The sequence below is a fragment of the Muscardinus avellanarius genome (genome assembly GCF_963383645.1).
Source record: "Muscardinus avellanarius genome assembly, chromosome: 17".
Classification (NCBI taxonomy): domain Eukaryota; kingdom Metazoa; phylum Chordata; class Mammalia; order Rodentia; family Gliridae; genus Muscardinus; species Muscardinus avellanarius.
In genome coordinates, this window is record NC_137803.1 from 57,532,193 (window position 1) to 57,556,611 (window position 24,419).

The 24,419-nt window shown below is 46.4% G+C and overlaps 1 protein-coding gene across 19 annotated transcripts in view; it reads right to left on the reverse strand.

Annotated features, from left to right (window-relative positions):
* DLGAP1 (DLG associated protein 1) overlaps positions 1–24,419 on the reverse strand; it is a gene marked incomplete at both ends in the record, with an annotated part of 318,043 nt that overhangs the window by 19,144 nt on the left and 274,480 nt on the right. For all 19 annotated transcript variants that reach the window (XM_080714555.1, XM_080714556.1, XM_080714544.1 and 16 more), the window contains one exon: positions 17,268–17,689. In XM_080714555.1, the coding sequence (XP_080570681.1) occupies positions 17,268–17,689 (422 nt within the window). The remainder of the gene's footprint in view (positions 1–17,267; positions 17,690–24,419) is intronic.

Here is a 24,419-nt window from a genome sequence, read left to right on the forward strand (position 1 = left end):
AACTGATCAGTGAGAACACAAGAGAGGTAGCCCAGGGCCTTTCCATTTTAAAGGCAAGTTTTACATCATAAATAACTTCTAGCAGACAGACTAAAATTCCCCACGGATGCCAGAGGATGATATTGGTCTTCCTCAAAGAAGTTAGGTACCCTGAGATCCCTGACTCTGATAATCAATTAACACATTTTGGGGTGTAACAATCGGCTTGGCTTACAGGGTGGGCTTACAGGAAGAAATCCACACATCAAAAGGCTTGCCCCAGAAAAGGGGCAGATCTAGCTGGGTCAGAAAGATGATTGGTTAAGCCAAGATGTGAGATAAAATTCTTTATAAAAGCTGTTCTATAAGCAAAAGTTCAGTAACTTATTTTCAAGTTACTCCACGGTACCTTTATTGCAGTGCTTTCTGTCTCTTTGCTTTTGTAATGATAAAATTGCTTACGTCACAGCAATAGAGTCTGGGCTCTTCTTTTTAAAAATAGCTAAGAACAAGAACTCGTGGTTACATCTCACACTGATACAGTTTTGCTGTGCCACTGTAACAAAGAGGTGGAAAATTCTTTTTCCTTTTTCTTTTCCTTTTCTTTTCTTTTCTTTTCTTTTTTTTCTTCTTTCTTGTGGTACTGGGGATGGAACCCAGGGGCTTTCTACCTCTGGGCTACACTCCCAGACCTAATTTTTATATTTTATTTGAAAACAGGGTCTCACTAAGGTGCTGAGAACTTCACTAAGTAGCTGAGGCTGGCTTTAAACCTGCGCAATCCTCCGGTTTCAGCCTCCCAAGCGTGCGCCACCATGCCCGGCCAGGTGGCGAATTCTTTAAAGGGTGGTTAGAGAACAGCGAGGGTTTCTCCTCACTCCTAAGAAATGGAAAACAAACACAACATGGTTTGGGTAGTTTGAGCTGCAATGTGAAACAGGCTCTGGATTAAATATCATCACAAGCTAATAATGCTATTGCTTTTGCTTCTGGTACTGGGGAGTACGTTCTATTTCCAGGCTGCAGCCCTCATTCATTCATTCATTCATTCATTCATTGGTACTGGGGATTAAACACAGAGGCATTCTACCTCTGAGCAACACCCCGAGCCCTATTTCTGAATTTTTATTTTTAGTTTGACACAGGGTCTCGCTAGGTTGATGAGAGTCTGGGTACTTGCTGAGGCTGTCCTTGAACCTGCGATCCTGTCTCAGCCTCTCAAGTACTGGAATTACAGGCATGCACTACCATGCCCAGCTGCTGCGGATTTTTATTTAGAAAAAAATTAAATAGTTTCAAGTACCGTATACTTTCCTGTTCAGAGTGATATAGCAAATATTCTTCTATAAAGAACCAATAACTTTTTTTCAGATGTGCATGCCATTTAACCATGACATATACTGTCTACTTGTGTGATACTTAATCATACTTTATTGTTTATTTATTTTGCGTTAATGGGGACTACACCCAGGGCCATTCTACCTCAACCATGTTTTATTTATTTATTTTTTTAACTGGAAACAGGGTCTCATTAAGTTGTTGAGGTTGGCTTGGAATCTGTGTTCCTCCTTTCTTGGCCTCCCAAATACTGACTGGGATTTCAAGTGTGTGCCCACATGCCTGGTTCTTAATTATATTTTAATGAAACCCTCACTTTACTTTGTAATTTTTTTTTTTTTTTTTTTTTGTACTGGGGATTGAACCCACTGGCAGTCTGCCTTTGAGCTACACCTAGCCCTATTTAATTAAATTTATTTATAGGACTGGGATTGAACCCAGGGGCACTCTACCACCAAGGTACTTCCCCACCTTTCAGCCTTATTTTTATTTTGCTTGAAAATAGGCTCTCGCTAAGTTGCTGAGGCTGGCTGTGAACTCCGAATCCTCCTGTCTCAGCCTCCCAAGTATTGAGAATGTGACTGTGTACCACCACGCCCAACTTATTATTATTTTTGTTTGTTTTGAAACAGGGTCTCACTAAGGTGTTGAGGGTCTTACTAAATTGCTGAGGCTGGCCTTGAATCTGTGATCCTCCTGTCTCAGTGTCCCAAGTACTGGGATTATAGGTGTGCGCCGCCATGTCGGGCTATAACTCTTTTTATAGAAATAAATGGGGTCTCTCCAGGAATCTACTCCACATTCAGTGTGGAAATCTGTAGACTGTTCTCGTGTTCCTCTCCATCCTCGGCCTCTTTGTATCTGTCTCTCAGTGGAAGAAATAAACAACAATAAAAACTGCTGTCGGGTGAAATTCCTTCTATTTAAGAAGTGGGCATATCTCCATGAACTCACCCACTTCTGATCCCCAGAACCACTCACTCCACAGTAAATGTGCAAGGAGGAGCACGGCAGAAAGAGCAGGCCAGTGTTCAGCGCAGAGCCATGGAGGGCTTTTGGAAAGCCATAACAATTTTTCCTTTACAAAATGTGCTTATTTAATTATCATTACCTTGTGCATTGAAGCACTCTCCAACTCTCAGCTAATTGGGTCCTCACGCCCCGAGAAGCAAATAATTGCATTTCATTTGAGGAAATTGGGCTCGAATTGCCTGCCTGCCTGCCTGCCTGCCTGCCTGCCTGCCTGCCTGCCTGCCTGCCTGCCTTCCTTCCTTCCTTCCTTCCTTCCTTCCTTCCTTCCTTCCTTCCTTCCTTCCTTCCTTCTTTTTGTAGTACCAGGGTACCAGGAATTGATTCTGGGGCATTCTACCATTAAGCTACATCCCCCAGCCGTTTTTTTTGGCAGGTCTGGGAATGGATCCTAGGGGCATTTGACCTCTGAGCTACACCCCCTGCCCTATTTTTCATTCTTTTTTTTTTTCTTCTTCTTTTCGGTACTAGGGATGGAACCCAGGGGCATTCTACCTTGGAGCAACACCCCCAGCCCTATTTTTTTGTTCTTTATTTGGAAACAGGGTCTCCCTGAGTTGCAAGAAATAGCTGAGGCTGCGCGATCCTCCTGTCTAGGCCTCCCAAATGCTGGGATTACAAGCATGCGCCACCATGCCCGGCTTTTATTCTTTATTTTGAAACAGGGTCTCACTAAATTGCGGAGGGCCTCACTAAGTAGCTGAGGCTGTCCGCAAACCGCGATCCTCCTGTCTCAGCCTTCCGAATGCTGAGATTACAAGCGTGCGTCACCACACCTGGCCCTGATTTCCTTCTTGTTAAGGCAAAAATATTTCCTGGTAGGCACAGACCAGTTTCTTTGTCCATGGCGTGCAATTCCTATCCTTTGGCAACACTCTAACCAGTGCCCATGGAGGCAGTGGGGGAGGTGATGGTGGTGGTCATGGGGGGATTTAAGTTCCCCCAAATGGGCACCGTGGTGTACGCCTGTCATCCCAGTCCTTGGGAGGCTGAGACAGGAAGACCACAAGTTTGAGGCCAGCCTCAGCAACTTAGCAAAGGCCCTGTTTGTTTTGTTTGTTTGGTGTAATTAGGTTGCTGGGGATTGAACCCTAGAGACATTCTACCTCCAAGAGACACTCCCAGATCTATTTTTTTCTAATTTGGAAATAGGATTCCAGCAGGCGCGGTGGTGCACGCTTGTCATCCCAGCATTCGGGAGGCTGAGACCTGCGGATCCAGGTTCGCAGACAGCTTCAGCTACTTAGTGAGGCCCTCTGCAACTCAGTGAGACCCTGTTTCCAAATAAAGAATAAAAAATAGCTTGGAGGTAGAATCCCCCTGGGTTCCATCCCCAGTACCCCCCCCACACACACATACAATTAAAAGTTTATACACTCTAATGAGAAGAAGAGAATAAAACTATCCCGTGTTTGGGGGGTAGGTGGTATGATTTAGGCAAACTATGATATAAAATCTTCTACTGGGTGGGGAGTAGCTCAGTGGTGGAGTGTGTGCTTAGCATTCACAAGGCCCTGGGTTTAGGCTTCAGCATCACAAATAAATAAATAAAAGAAAGGTGAGCCGGGTGTGGTGGCGCACGCTTGTAATCCCCGCGCTTGGGAGGCTGAGACAGGAGGATCGCACAGGTTCGAAGCCAGCCTCAGCTACTTAGTGAGGCTCTCAGCAACTTAGTGAGACCCTGTTTCCAAATAAAATATAAAATAGGTCTGGGAGTATAGCCCGGAGGTAGAAAAGCTTCTGGGTTCCACCCCCAGTATCACCAAAAAAATAAGAAAATACGAAAAAAAGAAAAGAAAAGAAAGCTGGAAGTCATATGACTTTCATTACAAACGAAACAACTCCTATATTCAATCAAAGACTCAGACATTGAGAAAAGACGAGTTCCTCTTTCCCACTCAGCCCCGGGTGTGGTTTTAATTTGGGGAGCGAGGAGGTGGCATCAAAGGCACAGGGTAAAAGGAATGAGCACTTTCTTTTAACCCTGCCAGGGAATCTATGGTAGCTTCATGGGGTTTTATTGCGCTGGTGGTAACAATTAAAATAAAGACTAGTTCCTTGGTAATATGCCAGACTTTTGTAGAGTAAAATCAGGATGTAGGGCCAGGGGTGTAGCTAAGTGGTAGAGCGCATGCGTCACACGTGAGAGGCCCCAGGTTCCATCCTTAAACCAAGGGAAAAATAATCAGCTCAGCGTGGTGACACACACCTGCAATCCCAGTACTTGGGAGGCTGAGACGGGAGGCTCACAGGCTCCAGCCTCAGCTAGTAGTGAGGTTCTCATCAACCTAGCAAGCCCTAAAAATAAAATAGGGAGCCGGGCATGGTGGCTTATACTTGTAATCCCAGCATTTGGGAGGCTGAGACAGGAGGATCATGGTTCACGGATAGCCTCAGCTACTTAGTGAGGCCCTCTGCAACTCAGTGAGACCCTGACTTGTGAAGAGGATCACACAGGTTCGAAGCCAGCCTCAGCTACTGAGTGAGGCTCTCAGCAACTTAGTGAGACCCTGTTTTCAAATAAAGAATAAAATAGGTCTGGGAGTATAGCCTGTAGGTAGAAGGCCTCTTGGTTTCACCCCCAGTAACATACACACACACACACACACACACACACACACATAGAAAATAAAAATAATTAAAAAAAAATAGCTGGGTGTGGTGGTACATGCTTGTAATCCCAGCATTCGGGAGGCTAAGACTGGAGGATTGTGGTTTGCGGACAGTCTCAGCTGCTTAGAGAGGCCCTCTGCAACTTAGTGAGACCCTGTTTCAATATAAAGAATAAAAAAATAGGGCAGGGGGTGTAGAGCAGAGGTCAAATGCCCCTGGGTTCCATCCCCAGACCCACACACAAAAAACAAAAAAATAAAAACGGTCTGGGGTGTAGGTTGGAGGTAGAATGCCCTTGGATACTACCCTCAATGCCCCAAGCAAAATAATAAAATAATACAAAAGTTAAAAAGTAACTTATAAAAAATCTCAGCTAACTGAATTTTTTTCCAGCCCAGACCATATCAGAGTCTTGTTAGTAAAAGATGGTCATGCGTTGGATCCATATTTAAATTTACATCAGCCATGAAACAGTAACGATATATTCGTTAAATAAATAAAAGCCAGGCGTGGTGGCGTACCTGTAACTGCAGTACTTGGGAGGCTGAGACAGAGCACTACAGGTTCTAGGACAGCCTCAGCAAATGGTGAGACTCTCATTAACCCAGAGAGACTGTGTTTCAAAATAAAAATTAAAAATAGGGCTGGGAGCCGGGCGTGGTGGCACACGCTTGTAATCCCAGCATTCGGGAGGCTGAGACTGGAGGATCGCGGTTCGCGGACAGCCTCGGCTACTTAGTAGCTTTAGGCCCTCTGCAACTCAGTGAGACCCGGTTTCAAAAATAAAGAATAAAAATAGGGCAGGGGGTGTAGCTTGGAGGTCAAATGCCCCTGGGTTCCATCCCCAGACCTGCAAAAATAAAAAAATAAAAAAATAGGGCTGTGGGAGAAGGTTGGAGGTAGAATGTTCCAGGATTCAACCCTAGTACACACACACACACACACACACACACACACACACACACACGGCAAGAAAATACAGTCCTGAGCCTTTGAAAGTTGAATGAAGTGAAATTAGTAACATTTATATGATCTTGCGATAGATATGTCTATATACTAATGTTTTAATCTATATATGTATAAATGTTTTGTTCATGGTTCTTGTAACTTTGGACTCCGCCCTTTTTTATGGTGCCGGTGAATGAACCCAGGGGGCATTTTACCTCTGAGCTACATCCGCAGCCCTATTTTATTTTGAAATAGGGGCTCGTTGTTGCAAAGGTCTCAAATCTGTGATCCTTCTGCCTCAGCCTCCAAGTACTAGGATTATAAGACTTGACACCCTGCGTTTTATCTCCCTTTCTAAGGCAAGCCATGAACACTAGAATTTCTCTCTTTTTCATTTTTTTGCGGTACTAGGGATGGGACCCAGAGGCATTCTACCCCTGAGCTACTCCCCCAGCCCTATTTTTGATTCTTTATTTTGAAACAGGGTCTCACTGAGTTGCAAAGGGCCCACGTAGTAGCTGAGGCTGTCCGTGAACCGCGATCCTCCCGTCTCAGCCTCCCGAATGCTGGGATGACAAGCGTGTGCCACCACGCCTGGCTTACTAGAATTTCTCTTTCTCAGCAGGTCACAGAAACACTAATCTTCTTCCACCTCACAGTTGGCCATAAAGAAATTCTCTAATCTACCACTTCGTACAGTAGCTGGTAAGACTGCTGCTTCAGAACGGGTCTCGCCCTGAGGAAGAAATGGCCGGAATCTGAACCCGGAGGCCATGCTGGGCTTCCCACCTAGTCAGTGAGCATAGATCAACGCATTAGATCCAGTCATGTCCCTCCCTCCCTCCCTTCCTTCCTTCCTTCCTTCCTCTTCCTTCCTCTTCCTTCCTTTCTCTCTTTCTCTCTTTCTTTCTTTCTTTTCTTTTCTTTTCTTTTCTTTTCTTTTCTTTCTCTTCTTGTGTATTGCTAGCAATTGAACCCAGAGGCACTCTACCACTGAGCTATATTCCCCAGACACTATTTATTTATTTATTTATGGCACTGGGAATGGAACACAGGGGCATTCCACCTCTGAGCTACACCACTAGCCCTATTTTTTAGCCTGTTGTTATTATTATTATTATTATTATTATTATTATTATTATATATTTTTTGGTGGTACTGGGGTTCCTGGAAGCCCTTCTACCTCCGGGCTACACTCCCAGACCTATTTTTACATTTTTATTTGGAAACAGGGTCTCCTAAGCCAGCGCGCGCGGCTGGCTTCGAACCTGCGCAATCCTCCTGTCTCTGCCTCCCAAGCGCGGGGATTACAAGCGTGCGCCACCACGCCCGGCTAGCCTGTTGTTTTTTGAAACAGGGTCTCACTGAGTTGTGGAGGGCCTCGCTAAGTAGCTGAGGCTTTGAGACAGGGCCTCGCTAAATTGCCCGGCCTGGCCTGGAGCTTGCAGGCCTAGGCACAGACTCTGCAGGACTGGGATGCAGGCGGGGGCTGCCGTGGAGTCTGGCTGTGCCGTCGCCTTTGAACACAGCATCCTTGCTTCCATCACAGGTACACACTGAAGCTCCTGGACAGCTGGACCGTGAAGATCCTAGAGAGGTGTACTGAGAAGGCTCACGCCCTGGCGCTCCGGGCTCCTCCCCCATACCTTCACTATCTATTTCTTCATCCCTATCCTTGGCAATAAACTGGTAATTGTCAAGTGTTTTCCCCCAAATTCTGTGACTCATTCAAGCAAATTAAACCTAAAGAAGGGGTGTGGGAGCCCTGATTTACACTTGTTTGATGAGAAATACAGGGGCAAAATATGGGGCTTCAGCTGGGCCTGGTGGCGCACCCTTGTAATTCCAGTACTTGGGAGGCTGAGACAGGAGGATTGAAGGTTCGTGGCCAGCCTCAGCTACTTACTAAGGCCCTCTACAACTTAGGGAGACCCTGTTTCAACATAAAGAATAAAAAAATAGGGCAGGGGGTGTAGCTTGGAGCTTAAATGCCCCTGGGTTCCATCTCCAGACCCACAAAATAAAATAAAATAAAATAAAAAGAATTAAAAAATCAGGCTGCTGGTGTAGATCAGGGGTAGAATGCCCCTGGGTTCCATCCCCAGTACTGCAATAAATAAATAAATACAAATAAATAATAAAATAAAAATAATAAAATCGGGCCGGGGTATAACATGAAGGTACAATGCCCCTGGGTTCCATCCCTACTACTGCAAAAATAAATAAATAAGTAAGTAAATAAATAAAAAAAAGTAAAATACAAAGAATAAAATCAGGCTTGGGTGGTATAACTTGAATGTACAGTGCTCCTTGGTTCCATCCCCAGTACCAAAAAACCCCGCAAAAGTAAGATGAGAATAAAACCAAAAGCAGGTGTGGGGGGGGCCCATGGCCCCCTAGCATCTCCCGGGCAGAGGCAGATGAAGGCTGACCTCACTGGGCCGCATCCCTGGGCAGACCACACCCCGTGACCGGCCAGATAGTAGGTCCCAGTAAGGACCGTGCACAGCTTCCGTAACCAAACCTGCCACCAGGCGAACATGGCTGTGGGCTTCTTCACCAGCCCCGGGTGTTCCCTGCCAAAGCTCGCCAGCCTACTGGGGCACGGGAGGCCGAGTTTCACTAACTTGGAATCCATTACCAGGTAAAATGAAGGTGGAATGAATCTGCTTCCTGCACACATTCTAGGTTTATCAGTTTGCTTCAGATAAAGCCTGAAAATTCAGCATAGAAGTTGTTCTACAACTGGGGAGGGGAGGTAGAATTCCAAGTCCAATCAGCCGGTATTTCATCCTCGGGCCACTGAAACCCTAGCCTGTGCTTCCCCAGGGCGGGAGGCTCTATACCCACTGGAAGCCTCTCTGGTTCCATCTGGCCCGCTCATTCCCAGCTAGTTAGATAATACCAGACGCCTCCACATAACATACAAGCCACTGTCAGACAGCACTGAAACATATCGCAGAGACAGCTGTTTCACACAAGGGCTGCATTGTCTGAGCAAAGCTTGAATCATTTTACTCCAAGGGCCAAGGAGACACTTGCTGTCAGCTGCCCTGGCTCGAAAAAAGCCTCACATGCAGAGTTTTATTATTTTGCTCTTAAGTCCCAAACCAACTATTGACTACTGGGCTCGAAAGTTTAAAACAAGAACCAAGAGTCTCTTTCTGCTTTGCTTTTAAAATCGCCATAAAAAAAAAAAAAAAAAAACAAAAAACTCTGCAGCCGGGCGTGGTGGCGCACGCTTGTCATCCCAGCTTTCGGGAGGCTGAGACTGGAAGATCGCGGTTCGAGGCCAGCCTCAGCTACTTAGTGAGGCTCTTTGCAACTCAGTAAGACCCTGTTTCAAAATAAAGAATAAAAAATAGTGTTGGGGATGTAGCTCGGAGGTAGAATGCCCCTGGGTTCTATCTCCAGTACCGCAAAGAGAAAAGAAAAAAACAAAACAAAACAGAAAATTTCTGGTTATAGTTTCCTAAAGATAGCTTGAGGTCCCAGCTCGCACACATAACCTGTTTTCTTTCTCCTCTGGGGAAAGCTCACCCGTCACTTCCAGGTAAGCCAGGACACTGTTTTTAGCCAGGAAAGGCAGCCACAGCGTCCCTAGAAGGAGCTCTCAGAATCAGACAGTGGCATCGCAGAAGAATGGATGGCTGAGCAATTATTCAAAATGAAACGGACCCTTCCTTCTTCAGCTGTGCAATTCAGAAGGATCATTAGACTCCACACTCAAGTCAGGACTTCAGGTCGCTGCTGAGCAGATACTTACCTAACTTTTATTTTTTCTTGCTGGAAATCAAACTCAAAGCCTCATGCATGCTAGGCAACTGGGCTACCCTCAAAGTCCAGCCATTTTGTTTGTTTGTTTGATTATTGCGAACTAGAGGTTGAACCCAGGGGCATTCAATCCCCAGCACCCCGCCCACACATAGCTATTTTTTTCCTGTTGTATATAGATTAAAAACAAACAAACAAACAAACAGCAATGGGGCGAGGTGGCCACGCTCATATTCTCAGCATTTGGGAGGCTAAGACAGGAGGCTCGTGGTTCTCGGACAGCCTCGGCTACTTAGTGAGGCCCTTTGCAACTCAGTGAGACCCTGATTCAAAATAAAGAATAAGCTGGGCGTGGTGGTGCACGTTTGTAATCCCAGCATTTGGGAGGCTGAGACAGGAGGCTCACGGTTCACCGGCAGCCTCAGCTACTTAGTGAGGCCCTCTGCAACTTAGTGAGACCCTGTTTCAAAATAAACAATAAAAATAGAGATGGGGTGTAGCTCGGAAGTAGAATATCCCTGGGCTCCATCTCCAGTACGGCAAAAAATAAATAAATAAATAAATAAATAAATAGGCAAACAAAAGCTGGATAGTTATTAGAACTTGGTTCTTCCCAGCCAAATGGAATTGGCCTCTCTTCCCTACCCACCTCTTATGAGAGAGAGAGAGAGAGAGAGAGAGAGAGAGAGAGAGAGAGGGAGAGGATGTTAAATCAGAAAATGAGTTAAGACAAAGGCCTTCTGCAGCACCAGGCTCGGCTATCAGGACAGAGTGGCGGTTGCCAGGGGATGGGGCAGATATGTGTGCGGAGCTTTCCAGCCCGCAGTGCCAACAGCACAGAGTATCATTATCTTGTCAGCTGTTATTCATCCTCTATCTGTTCTATCAGACACCTCTCTGTTCTCCGACCTTGGACAAGATGCTGCCAGGGAGCTGTTTGGAGGCAAATAAAGCCGCCCCTGTCAAAGTCTCCAGCGCACTGTCAGGGGATTGTGAGGACAGAATGGAGATTCTTTCCAGAACTTCTCTCCTCCCTCTCACCGTGAAGGGTCTCGCTCACGCTGGTGTCGATTTGCTCCTTTGAAATCGGTGACTCTCTGCCCTGGGTGCTGGCTGATGCCTGCTTAGAGTTTTGGAATGCCAGCAGTTTGAAGTTGGCGTTTCCCAAAGCACGGGGGAAAAAATGGAGAGGGGCTTCAAGCATTTGTACAATGCAGCCGTGTCTTAGGAGTTGGAAGGAACGCGAGGGGTTCATCTAAACCATCCCAAGCTCTCGTCCTCTCTTCTGTGCCAGATGGCCAGGTGGACGCCCACATCAGGTCTCCTGTCTCGCAAACACCGGCCGGGGTAGCTTTTGGCAGTAGGAGCTGCTAATTACTTTCTGCGGTCTAAATGCGTGTGTCTCTCCCAAATTTACATGTTGAAACCTAATCACCAAGGTGGTCGTATTAACATATGGCACCTGTAGATTACATCATGAGGGTGGGGCCCTTGTGAATAGGATTAGTGTCCTTATCAACAAGTTCCTAGCCGGGCGTGGTGGCGCACGCTTGTCATCCCAGCATTCGGGAGGCTGAGACCTGGAGGATCGCGGTTCACGGACAGCCTCAGCTACTTAGTGAGGTCCTCTGCAACTCAGTGAGACCCGGTTTCAAAATAAAGAATAAAAAAAAAAAAAATAGGGCAAGGGGTGTAGCTCGGAGGTAGAATGCCCCTGGGTCCCATCCCCAGAACCGCAAAAAAAAAAAAAAAAAAATTCCTGCCGGGCATATGGCGGACCCTTGTAATCCCAGCTTTCAGGAGGCTGAGACAGGAAGATCTATATTCATGGCCGGTCCCAGCTTCTTAGTGAGGCCCTTTGCAACTCAGTGAGATCCTGTTTCAAAATAATTAATAGGGCTGGGGGTGTAACTTGGAGGTAGAATGCCCCCGGGTTCCATCTCTGGTACCAAAGGAAAAAAAAAAAAGTACCTGCTGGGACATGACCCCCTTCACCTTTTGAGCACAGAAGGTGTGACTGCTGGATGAGACGGCGCACACCTGTAAGCTCAGTACCTGGGAGGTGGTTAAGACCGGAGCATTACAAGTTCAAGGGCTGCTTCAGCAACTTAATGAGACGCTGTTTCAAAATGAAAAATAAAAAGGGCTGGTGGTGTAGGTCAGAGGTAGACCGCCCCTGGGTTCCAGCCCCAGGAGAAAAAACCAAACACCTGGGGCTCAGTGGTAGGACCTCTGGGTTCAGTCCCTGGTATCACAAAAATTAGCTTATTAATTAATTTTAAGAGAAAAATTAAATAATTTTAAGAGCGCTTTCACCAAACATCGAATCTGTTAGCGCCTGGACCTGGACTTCCCAGCTTCCAAATGGTGCACCATAAATGCCGATTGTTAAGCCAGATGTGGCGGCTCATATTTGTAATCCCAGCATTTGGGAGGCTGAGACGGGAAGATTGAGGTTCGAGGACAGCCTCAGCTACTACTTAGTGAAGCCCTTTGGAACTCACTTTTGGAAACAGAAGACCCTGTTTCAAAATAAATAATAATAATAATAAAAAAGCCAGGCGTGGTGGCGCACGCTTGTAATCCCTGCGCTTGGGAGGCTGAGACAGAAGGATCACACGGGTTCGAAGCCAGCCTCGGCTACTTAGTGAGGCTCTCGGCAACTTAGTGAGACCCTGTTTCCAAATAAAGTATAAAATAGGTCTGGGAGTATAGCCTGGAGGTAGAAGGCTCCTGGGTTCCACCCTCAGTTCCTCCCTCCCCCCCCCCCCCCCGCAAAATAGGGCTGGGAGTATAGCTCAGAAGTAGAATGTTCCTGGATTCCATCCCCAGTACTGCAAAAAAAAAAAAAAAAAAATCCTATTGTTATAAGTTATCCAGAGTAGGGTATTTTGTTACAGCAGTCTGAATGGACTAAGATATAGTTAGTGAGTACTTTTAGCTAGTAAGAAAGATTTGCTGAGTAAAATACATGAGCAAAACAAAATTTCCAGAAGATTTTGAGGATTCAGATTTTTTTTTTTTTTTTTTTTTTGCGGGTCTGGGGATGGAACCCAGGGGCATCTGACCTCTGAGCTACACCCCTGCCCAATTTTTTATTCTTTATTTTGAAACAGGGTCTCACCGATCCTCTGGTCTCAGCCTCCCAAATGCTGGGATTACAAGTGTGCACTGCCACGCCTGGCTCTCAGATCTTTTTTTAATGATCACCTACTATGTGTCAGAAAAGCTGAATAAGACAAGAAGCTGAATGAATAACTTTTGTGTGTGTGTTACTGGAGATTGAACCCAGGGGAATTATACCCCTGAGCTACACACCCAGACCTCCCCTCCTTTCTTAAAAAAATTGAAACTGGATCTCACTAAGTTGCTCAGAGTCTTGCTAAGTTGTTGAGGCTGTCCTTGAGCCTGTGATCCTCTTGTCTCAGCCTCCCAAGTACTAGGATCATAGACATGCACCACCACATTGGGCTAAAATTCACGGCTCCTTGACACAACTAGTTTGGTGCATTTATATGTCATGAGTAACAGTAGATGCTATATCTGATTATTTATTTTTATTTATTTTTATTTTTATTTTTGCAGTACTGAGGATTGAATCCAGGGGCATTGTACCTCCGACCTACACCCCAAGCCCAATTTTTTATTTTGAAACAAGATCTCAGTAAGTTGTGATAAGCCGGGTCCCTCCCCTCCCCATGCGATCTCACGGTGGGGACAGGAGGCGGAACCCTGGAAGCATAGATATTGTGAGACTCCAGGTGCTGTGAGACATACTTGAGATCTGGAGACTACAGATGTCACAAGAGCATCAGCATTACCCCTTTTCTCACCCCTTAAAATACCAGCTTAAGGGCAGGATCATTTCCGCCCTGCCACGTGGGCGACTCAGCGGGCCGATCCCAACTAAGCGGCAGGACTCTCCGGGAAGATGGCTTGTCGGTCCCTCCCCTGCCTCGCTGATCTCACCCCGAGCCCCCATAGCCCGAAGGTGCCGAGTTCTTTCAGATTAAAGCAGATTTTGGTCACTTCGGTGGGTGCTTTTCCTCTTTCCCAGTCTCCCCAAGTCCCAACACCCCCAGTTCAACCTTTCAAGTTGCAGAGGAGCTAAGTAGCTGAGGCTTTCCACAAATGGTGATCTACCTATCTCAGCGTCCCAAATGCTGGGATTACAAGCGCGCGCCACCACGGTCGGCTGAAACAGGGTCTCATTAAGTTGTGGGGGGCCTCCCTAAGTAGCTGAGGCTGGCCGTGAACTCATGATCTTCCAGTCTCAGTCTCTCAAGTACTGGGATTATAAGCGTGCACCACCATGCCTGGCCACAATTAATAGCAGGTTTTCAGAGGAAAATAAATACACAACATTAAAATATGTACTCATTATAAATTGGATCCCGATTTAAGAATTTTGAAAATGTGTAAAATGGGTCTCAGAACTGAGGTAATCTAAGCCAGGAGTGGTAGCACACCCAGCCTCAGCTACTTAGTGAGGCTCTCAGCAACTCAGTGAGACCCTGTTTCCAAACAAAATATAAAATAGGTCTGAGAGTGTAGCCCAGAGGTAGAAGGCCCCGGGTTCCATCCCCAGTACTATATAAAAATAAAAAATAAAAAAAAAGAATTGAGGTAATCTGATAATTTTTCTATTTGAATTAATAGCATTAAAGTGAACTAAATTCAGCCTAAGGCTACCACATACATATTTTACTGGTAACCTAAAGGTTTTCCTGTATAAGTGAACTGTAACCTAATCTGATATGTAAATAAACTGTAACCTACCCTTGTAACAAGTAGCTGAGTCTTAGCCAATCAAAACTGGCTCGTTGTTCAGAGTGCTGAAGTAAGAGGAGGGAAGCTGTGACCAATGGCCTGACTTTGTATCTCATTTCAGGTTCTGCATGGCATTTTCTTTCCTCTGTTCACAGACACACCTGCCCATGTGGAAGGACAGAACATTCTGACCTATTTTTGGCTTACGCTGCTGCCCATCCTAGAATCTCAGATAAGGCCTAAAATCTGCAAAACTGGCCAGGTTTGGTGAGACATGCCTATAACCCTAGTACTTGGGAGGCAAAACAGAAGGATCGCAGGTTTGAGGCCGGCCTCAGCAATTTAGCAAAGCCCTCAGCAACTTTGAGACCTTCTTTCAAAAATAAAAAGATAAGCCGGGTGTGGTGGCGCACGCTTGTCATCCCTGAGCTTGGAAGGCGGAGACAGGAGGATCGCGCAGGTTCGAAGCCAGCCACATGTGCTGGCTTAGGACACCTTGTTTCCAAATAAAAAAATATATAAAATAGGTCTGGGTGTGTAGCCTGGAGGAAGGAGGGCTTCCAGGAACCCCAGTAACACCAAAAAAAAAAAAAATAATAATAATAATAATGCACACCAGGCGTGGTGGCGCACGCTTGTAATGCGCACGCTTGTAATCCCCACGCTTGGGAGGTGGAGACAGGAGGATCTCACGGGTTCGAAGGCAGCCTCTCTGGCTTAAGAGACCCTGTTTCCAAATTAAAAAAAAAAATAAAAATGGGATTGGAGTGTATCCCGAGGTAGAAGGGTTTCCAGGAACCCCAGTACCAAAAAATAAATAGATAAAAATAAAAAAATAAAAAGATAAAATTACACTGGAGGTTGTAGCTAAGAGCCAATCCCTAGTAACATACGCGTACATGCGCACACACACAATCCGCAGAATTAGATTTATTGTAGTTTTCTCTTTTTACAAAGGAATTGTTGTTAAAAGGCCAAGTTTGAAAATAGTGCAAAAAAATGATGTGCATTTTTTTTTTTTTTTGGTGGTACTGGGGTTCCTGGAAGCCCTTCTACCTCCGGGCTACACTCCCAGACCTATTTTTACATTTTTATTTGGAAACAGGGTCTCCTAAGCCAGTGTGCGCGGTTGGCTTCGATCCTCCTGTCTCCGCCTCCCAAGCGTGGGGATTACAAGCGTGCGCCATCACGCCCGGTGTGCATTATTATTATTATTTTTTTTTTGGTGGTACTAGGGTTCCTGGAAGCCCTTCTTCCTCCGGGCTACACGCCCAGACCTATTTTATATATTTTTTTATTTGGAAACAGGGTGTCCTAAGCCAGCACACGTGGCTGGCTTCGAACCTGCGCGATCCTCCTGTCTCCGCCTCCCAAGCGCAGGGATTACAAGCGTGCGCCACCACGCCCGGCCAGCGTGCATTATTTTAATTTATTCATCTTTTTTTTTTTTCGGTACTGGAGATGGAACCCAGGGGCATCCTACCTCTGAGCTATACCAGCCCTATTTTTTATTCTTTACTTTGAAACAGGGTCTCACTAAGTTGCAGAGGGCCTCACTAAGTAGCTGAGGCTGCCTGCAAACCCCAAACCTGCCTTCCGAATGCAGGGATTACAAGCGTGCGCCACCACGCCCGGCTAGTCATCATTTTTAAACTTTATCATTTATTTTAACCCATTAAATTGGAATTTGTCTTAATCACTTTAGTGGGCAAAGGTCTGCCTCCCTCAAAAAAACAAATACAACGTGCATGCTAAACAGGCGTAAAAATGCAACAAACAAGCTCAGGTTCCCACTGGCTTAGACATTAGCCCTGTTTTAATATTTTATGTTAAGTACTAAAATTGTCAGGATTATAAGTGAGCAAATGCACACGTATCTGTGGATCTTAAAACTAATAATTATTCATCTTTGTGTGTGTGTGTGTGGTACTGGGGATGGAACCAGGGGTGCTCTGCCATGGAGCCGCACCCCCAACCCTTTTTATTTTTAGTTTTGAAACGGTGGTCTGGCCGTTAGGAATAAAATGCACTGGCACAAGTATTATGATTGTTAGAAATAATATGCATTATGTTTCTTTTCTCATTGAGTGAATCTGTTTTAAGATGCAGGCTGATGCCTGCTGAGTTAGATATGGCTGCCCCGGCTCAGGAAATCCACGAGAAGACTGTGTCCTCCAGAGCACACCTTGTCGAACTAAGCCACAGGAGGACAAAGCGTATATAAACTGCCACCACCAGCTGTGGACTGAGACTCTGAGCTCCACTCTGCCGCCTGTGAGGCTGAAGGCTGGCTCGGCCAGGGCGCTCCCTGGCAGCCGGGGGGCAATTCCTCAAGACGAGGGTCAGATGCTCAAGGTGAGGTGCTCACAGACAGAGATTTCCCATCGGTGAGCGAAGCCTGAGCCCGCGTGGTATCAGATCCTGCTGCTGCCCTGGGTGAACCATCTCCAGTGATGGGGGAGAGTGCTCCCCCACTCTGATGGTGAGGAAAGGGATCTGCACTTCCTAATCAGCTCAGCAGCAGACCTTGACTTCATGCTTGTGTGAGTTTCGGTTGCGAAATCATCGCAGCACTGGCTAAATTGCCAGAGCTGGCCTCACACCTCTGACCCTCCCGTCTCAGCCTCCCAAGCCGTCGGGATGCAGGTGTTACCCTGAATCCCCGGGTACCATGTCCGGCCAGTGAGGGCTAGGGGAAGCGTCTTGGAGAATGAGCCTGCTCCCTCGCAGCGGGGAGGGCGAGTGCCCGATGGAGACCTGTCCAGGCGGCACCTGCCCCCCGAAGCCCACCGCGCGGGGCGACCGCCGGCACTTACTGTCCTCGGGGAGGTTGCCTTCTCGCTCCTCCCTCTCCATCTGCTGACACCAGCCTTCCATGCGGTCGCGCTCGGCCTGGAGCAGCTTCAGGAACCAGTGGCCGTCGCGGTGGCACACGGACCTCTGCACGGCCTCCAGCGGGTCCTCGGTGATGGAGTCGATCCAGGGGTCCGGCGGCGGCAGGATGGAGGGGTCGAAATCCGCGTCGAAGTCATCGTCGGCCGCGCAGGCGTGGTAGTGGTTTCCTGAGCCCTGGATGCTGACGGTGGAGGTGCTGGCATCCCGGGAGAACTGTCGGACCATCGGGCCGGGGCACGGGCTGTCCTCCATCGATTCCAGAGAGTTCTCCAGATTGTCGTGGAAGTCCAGGTCAGCCTGCACGGCCGTCGTCACACTGTTGGAGCGAGTGAACCTGCGGAAGCTGGGGAGGAAGGCGAAAGGAGGTTGAGCCCAAGGGGGCTTTTTTTTTTTTTAATTCCGGTACTGAGAATGGAACCCAGGGGCATTCTGCCTACGAGCTACACCTCCAGCCCCATTTTTTATTCTTTTTTTGAGGGTCTGGTGATGGAACCCAGGGGCATTCGACCTCCAAGATACACCCCTTGCCCTATATTTTATTCTTTATTTTGAAACAGGCTCTCACTGAGTTGCAGAGGGCCTCACTAAGTAGCTGAGGCTGTCTGCGAACCGCGATCCTCCGGTCTCAGCCTCCCGAACGCTGGGATGACAAGAGTGCGCCACCACGCCCGGCTCTTATTCTTTATTTTGAAACAAGATCTCACTGAGTTGCAAAGGGCATCACTAAGTAGCTGAGACTTAGCTGAGGCTGGCCTCCAACCGCGATCTTCCTGTCTCAGCCTCCCAAATGCTGGGATGACAAGTGTGCGCCACCCCACCAGGCGTCTTTCTTTTCCTTTTTTTTTTTTTAAAGGTCATTTCCTGGTCTTTTGGTAATTCCTTCTTTCCTTCCTTTCTTCCTTCCTCCTTCCCTTCCTTCCATCCGTGCCTCCCTTCCTCCTCCCCTTTCTCCTTCTTTTCTTTTCTTTTCTTTTCCTTTCTTTTCTTTTTCCTTCTGTACTGGGAATTGAACCCAGGGGCATTCTACTGCCAAGCTATACCCCATCCCTATTTTTTTATTTTTTATTTTGCAGGTCTTGGGATGGAACCCAGGGACATTCGACCTCTGAGCTCCACCCCTGCCGTATTTTTTATTCTTTATTTTGAAACACAGAGTTGTGGAGGGCCTCACTACGTAGCTGAGGCTGGTCTCAAACCACAATTCTCCTGTCTCAGCCTCCTAAAGGCTGGGATTATGAGTGTGCGCTCCCCCCTCCCACTTATTTTTGTTTTGAAACACTAAAAGAGGGTGTCCTCACTTTCTGAGAGTCTTGCTACATTGCTGAGGCCGGCTTACAACCTGTGATTCTCCTGTCTCAGCCTCCCAGGTACTGAGATTACAGGTGTGCACCACCATGCCTGGTTTTTATTTATTTCTTATTGTGACAATATATTCTTAACCTACAATCTATCACATTTATTTATCCTTATTTATTTATTTATTTATTTATTTTTGAGTTACTGGGGATAGAACCCAGGAGGATTCTACTTCCAAGCTATACCCCCAGCCTTATTAATTATTATTATTGTTGTTATTATTATTAAATTTATTTTGCAGGTCTGGGGATGGAACCCAGAGCATTCCTATTTTTTATTCATTATTTTGAAACAGGGTCTCACTGAGTTGCGGAGGGCCTCACTAAGTAGCTGAGGCTGGCCGCGAACCGCGATCCTCTGGTCTCAGCCTCCCCAATGCAGGGATGACAAGCTGCGCCACCAGGCCCGGCTAATCCAGCATCTTAACCTGTATTAAGCGTACAGTTGAGCGGCAGGAGGTGCATTCACATGTCATGAGTGGCCATCACCATCAGCCCCTCCAGAATCTCTCCTGATCTCTAGCTGAAACTCCGAACCCACTGAGCACCAGCTCCTCCTGCCCTGCCCACCACCCTGCTGTCCGTCCGTCTGTCCGTCTTCCCGTCTGTCCGTCAGTGCACTCATTTAGAATGAGTTCTCTTGCCGCTGTCTGATTTCACTGGCACCGTGTCCTGGTTCATCTGCCTTGTAGCCTCTGTTAGAATTTCCTCCCTTTTTAAGGCTGAATAATAAACAGTGTGTTGTAGGCACGAAGCACACGTTGTCCACTCATTCTGCTGATGGACATCTGCTTTCAAATAGGACTTTCGGCTCCAGTGAATAATATTGCTATGAATATGGATATGTAAATAGTTTTTGAAACCCTGTTTTCAATTCTTTTGGGTATTTACCCAGAAGCAGAATTGCTAGATCAGAAGATATTTGTGTGTGTGTGTGTGTGTGTGTGTGTGTGTGTGTGTGTGTGTGCTACTGGGGGTGGAACCCAGGGGCTTTTCTACCTCCGGGCTATACTCCCAGACCTTTTTTTGTGTGTGTGAGGGTCTGGGGAGGAACCCAGGGGCATTCAACCTCCGAGCTACACCCCCTGCCCTATTCATTCTTTCTTTCTTTCTTTCTTTCTTTCTTTCTTTCTTTCTTTCTTTCTTTCTTTCCTTTCTTTCTTTCTCTCTCTCCTTCTCTCTCTCTTTCTCTCTCCCTCCCTCCCTCCCTCCCTCTCTCTCTCTTTCTTTCTTTCTTTCTTTCTTTCTTTCTTTCTTTCTTTCATTTTTTGTGGTACTGGAGGTGGAACTCAGAGGATTTTCTACCTCCGGGCTACACTCCCAGACCTATATTTATACTTTATTTGGAAACAGGATCTCACTAAGTTGCTGAGAGCCTCACTAAGTAGCTGAGGCTGGCTTTGAACCTGCACTATCCTCCTGTCTCAGCCTCTCAAGCACGGGGATTACAAGCATGCGCCACCATGCCCGCCTTTTTATTCTTTATTTTGAAACAGGGTCTCACTGAGTTGCTGAGAGCCTCACTAAGTAGCTGAGGCTGGCCGCGAACCGCGATCCTCAGGTCTCAGCCTCCAGAATGCTGGGATTACAAGCGTGTGCCGCCACGCTCGGCTAGTTACCTTTCTAATGAGTGTGAATGGCATTGAGGGAGAGCAGAGGACTGGGGACAGGAAGAGCTAAGAGAAACCATGCAAATAAGAAACAAAACAGAGATAGTTAATAAGATAGAAAGGTAACAGCGAGTAGGCCAGGGCTGTGCAGAGCAAAGCAGAGCTAGGCCTTTCCTGTGTGTGTGGGGGGCATACAAATGGCCCCAGGAGCTTAGAGCCCCCACACCCCAAGATAATGATCCAAAGAAGGATTGTAACAGGGCAAAGGATACTGGGTCCCAAGACCCAATTCTGGCCTAAACAAAAGAGTAGATGGGGACCACAGACAGGATAGAGCGCACCTCCAGGAACCTCCGCATTACTCCCTCCCTCTCTGCAAGAGCTATTCTATTTTGTATCTTTCCTTGGCTTACAAATAACCTTTAAATTTTTTTTTCCTTATTTTTTGTTTGTGTGTGTGTGTGGGGGGGGTACTGGGGATGGAACCCAGGGCATTCCATCTCCAAGCTATACCCCCAGCCCTATTTTTAATTCTTTATTTTGAAACAGGGTCTCACTGGGTTGTGGAAGGCCTCACTAAGTTGTGGAGGCTGGCTGTGAACCTGTGGTCTTCCTGTCTCAGCCTCCCAAGTACTGGGATTACACGCATGCGCCAGCACACCTGTCTGACCTTTCTTATTTCTACACTGTTTGTTAACATTTGGACTTCATTCATCGAAGCCCAAGAAGAGATGTCCCGCATCAGCACATTTTCTTAAGTAGCTCCAGTCATGCCGTTTTAAGGCAATTTATCTGCCAGCTGATTTTCAACTCTGCCCCATATTCGACAGGGCCAGCCTTAAAGAATACTGCATCAAATCATATCTAAACACATTAAATATACCAGATTAAATGATTTTTCTTAACTCTATTAAAATGAATACTCTAGCCAGGCGCAGTGGCACACACTTTTAATCCCAGCATTCTGGAGACTGAGACCTGGAGGATCGCGGTTCGCAGACAGCTTCAGCTACTTAGTAAAGCCCTTTGCAACTCAGTGAGACCCTGTTTCAAAATAAAGAATAAAAAATAGGGCAGGGGGTGTAGCTCGGAGGTCAAATGCCTGGGTTCCATCCCCAGATCCGCAAAAAAAAAAAAAAAAAAAAAAAGAATAAAAGAATAAAAAGTCGGGCTGGGGTTGTAGCCCAAAGGTAGAATGCCCCTGGGTTCAATCCCCTGCAACACACACACACACACACACACACACACACACACACACACGAATACTCTAGTCCATCAAAATAACAAATGGCCTCACAATACAAGCCTGTTGCTGCGTGCAAGAAGGTATAGAAGGATTAGTCACTAGAGGGGAGAAGAGCAGCTTCCCAGTGCATCCGGAGAATAAAGATCAAGGAAATCTGTGGCCACGGTGTTTCCAGGTACCAGTTGCCAGGATGGACAACATGATCACATCTACCGTGGCTCCAGTCACCTATCTTATCAAGACAGACCAGCCAGAGCCAGCCCTTCTCGTGATTTGCTATATTCAAGTGACTGCTTCCAGCCAGTCTAATGAACCATGCCTATGACCCCTGTGTTCAAGCGGCCGAGCCAGGGGAAGCACAGGCTTGAGGACAGCTCAGCAATTTAGTAAGACTCTTAGCAACTTATCAAGACCCTGTTTCCAAAGGAAAAAAAAATTTTTTTTTTAAAGAGCTGGGCGTATAGCTCAAAGGCTGAATGCCCCTGGGTTCAATTCCCCATTGTCAAACAAAAAGAAAGAAAGAAATTGCTTCTATCTGTCTATCTGGGCACAGTGGCCCATACCTGTAATCCTAGCTACTCAGAGAGCAGAGGTAAGAGGTTCACAGGTTTGGGCAACTTAGCAAGACCTTGTCTCAAAAAAAAAAAAAAATAAAATAAATAAAAAGGGTTGGAGATGTGGCTTAGTGATGGAGCACCCCTGGATTCAGTCCTTGGAATAGATGCATCGATGGTAGATAGATAGATAGATAGATAGATAGATAGATAGATAGATAGATAGAGCCCAGCATGGTGGCACAAGCCTGTATTCCCAGTACTTGGGAGGTTGAAACAGAAGGATCGCAGGTACAAGGCCAGCTCGAGCAACTTAGCAAAACTCTTGCAAAAAAAGAAAAAAAGAAAGAAAGAAAGAAAGAAAGAAGAAAGAAAGAAGAAAGAAAGAAAGAAAGAAGAAAGAAAGAAAGAAAGAAAGAAAGAAAGAAAGAAAGAAAGAATCCACTAAGGGTGTAGCTAAGAGGAAGAATGTCCCTGGGTTCAATTCTCAGTACCAAATATAAATTTATTAAGTAAAATAAAAGCTGGGCATGGTAGCACATACTTGTAATCGCAGTGCTCGGGACGCTGAGACAGAAAGATCGAGAATTCGTGGCCAGCCACAGCCATCTAGTAAGGCCCTATGCAACTTACTGAGACTCTGTTTCAAAATCAAGAATTAAAGAGCCTGGTGTGGTGGCGCACGCTTGTAATCCCAGCATTTGGGAGGCCGAGACAGGAGGATCGCGGCTTGTGGCCAGCCTCAGCTACTTAGTGAGGCCCTTTGCAACTTAGCGAGACCCTGTTTCGAAATAAAGAATAAAAAAAAAGCTTCTGGGTTCCATTCCCAGTACGGCATAAATAAATAAATAAATAAATAAGTAAATAAGTAAATAAATAAATAAATATAAAAGAATTAAAAATAGGGCTGGTGTAGCTCAGAAGTAGAATGCCCCTGGTTCAATCTTTAGTACTGGAAAAAAAAAAAAAGCTCCCTGTAGCCAGCATCCATTTCTTGGCTGCACGAGGCCACTTCTTCCTTCCTCCTGTCCATCCCCAAAAAGTGCAATGGCACTTCGTGAAGGTGAGTTTTTTCTCAGCTGCGCGTGTATAAATTGGATGACTTTCCCTACAACTGTTGACATTTGGGCTGGGCTACTAACACGAAATCCCAACTACGAAAATGTCAGGTCTGCTCTCCAAGATCCCGCGGTGCCAGAGGCGTCGTCTCCAGGCTCACAGAGCTCGGCCCTGGTTGCTTTCCACCAGCGCGCGCTTGCCAGAGACGGAATCTGCCCCACTTACAGAGCACAGTGGCCTACTTTCCCGGGGCCTCTGTTTTATCTCCGCAAGACTGTACTACCGGCATTCCTGAGCGCCGTCTCCCGGCTATGGAGCTTGTAAACTATCTACCTTCTTAAGAAAAATTACTTGGCAGTAGATGAATAGGAGTTTGCAGTTTAGTCACCCAGAAAGAAAGAAAAGTTAAGCAAAATTAAAATGGTTTGGGATTAAAAGCGGTGTCTTTGAACTCGGGCAGCCCTGTCCGAGCTGTTAGCTTCTATCAATTAAGTCCCCTGAGCGAGGGCTTTCTTCTCCCCTGAGCTTTCAGAGAATGTTCTGCTCCAGAAAACTGTTTCATATCTCTTATGTGCAAAGTCCCTTCTGGGTGACGAGTACAATCAACTGGTTATTGTGGTTTTAAAATTTTGATAGGAACCCAGAAGGGGGTCACTAAGATTAATTTCTGTATTAAAAAAAAAAAACGATCAGTTGTTGGTCGACCTATAAACCTAAACGCCGAACCCACAGGCTTAGAGTTTCTAAGTCCACAGTGTCCATCTTGAGGCTCTCTGGGTCCTTCATGCCCTGTAGGCACAATGTGTAATAATTACTTCTGAAAAATGCCGGCCCCAGGAACAGAAAACCCTGAAAGGAAAGACTGGACCAACCAGTACGGAGGACACAATACCCTGTGGCTCCTCGCCTTCCTCCTCCTCCTGCAAAACAAGTTTCTGTTTGTGATTAAAGGATTTTCTAACCCTTCCCACAACTTCTTGGCATTGCAGGTTACAGGGTACCACATAGATGGCGAATTACTGGGGCTTAAATAATGAACAGAAGCTAAGCACGGTGGTATCTTTATAACTGTGTGTTTGTGTGCGCGTGCGCATGCGCGCACGGACTGCTGAGGACCAAACCCCGGCCCTTGAGCACGGCAGGCAAATGCTCTACCACTGAGCTACGCCCAGCCTCACCTTTTATGTGTATGTATGTATGTGTGTGTGTGTGTGTGTGTGTGTATATGTATATGTATATGTATATGTAT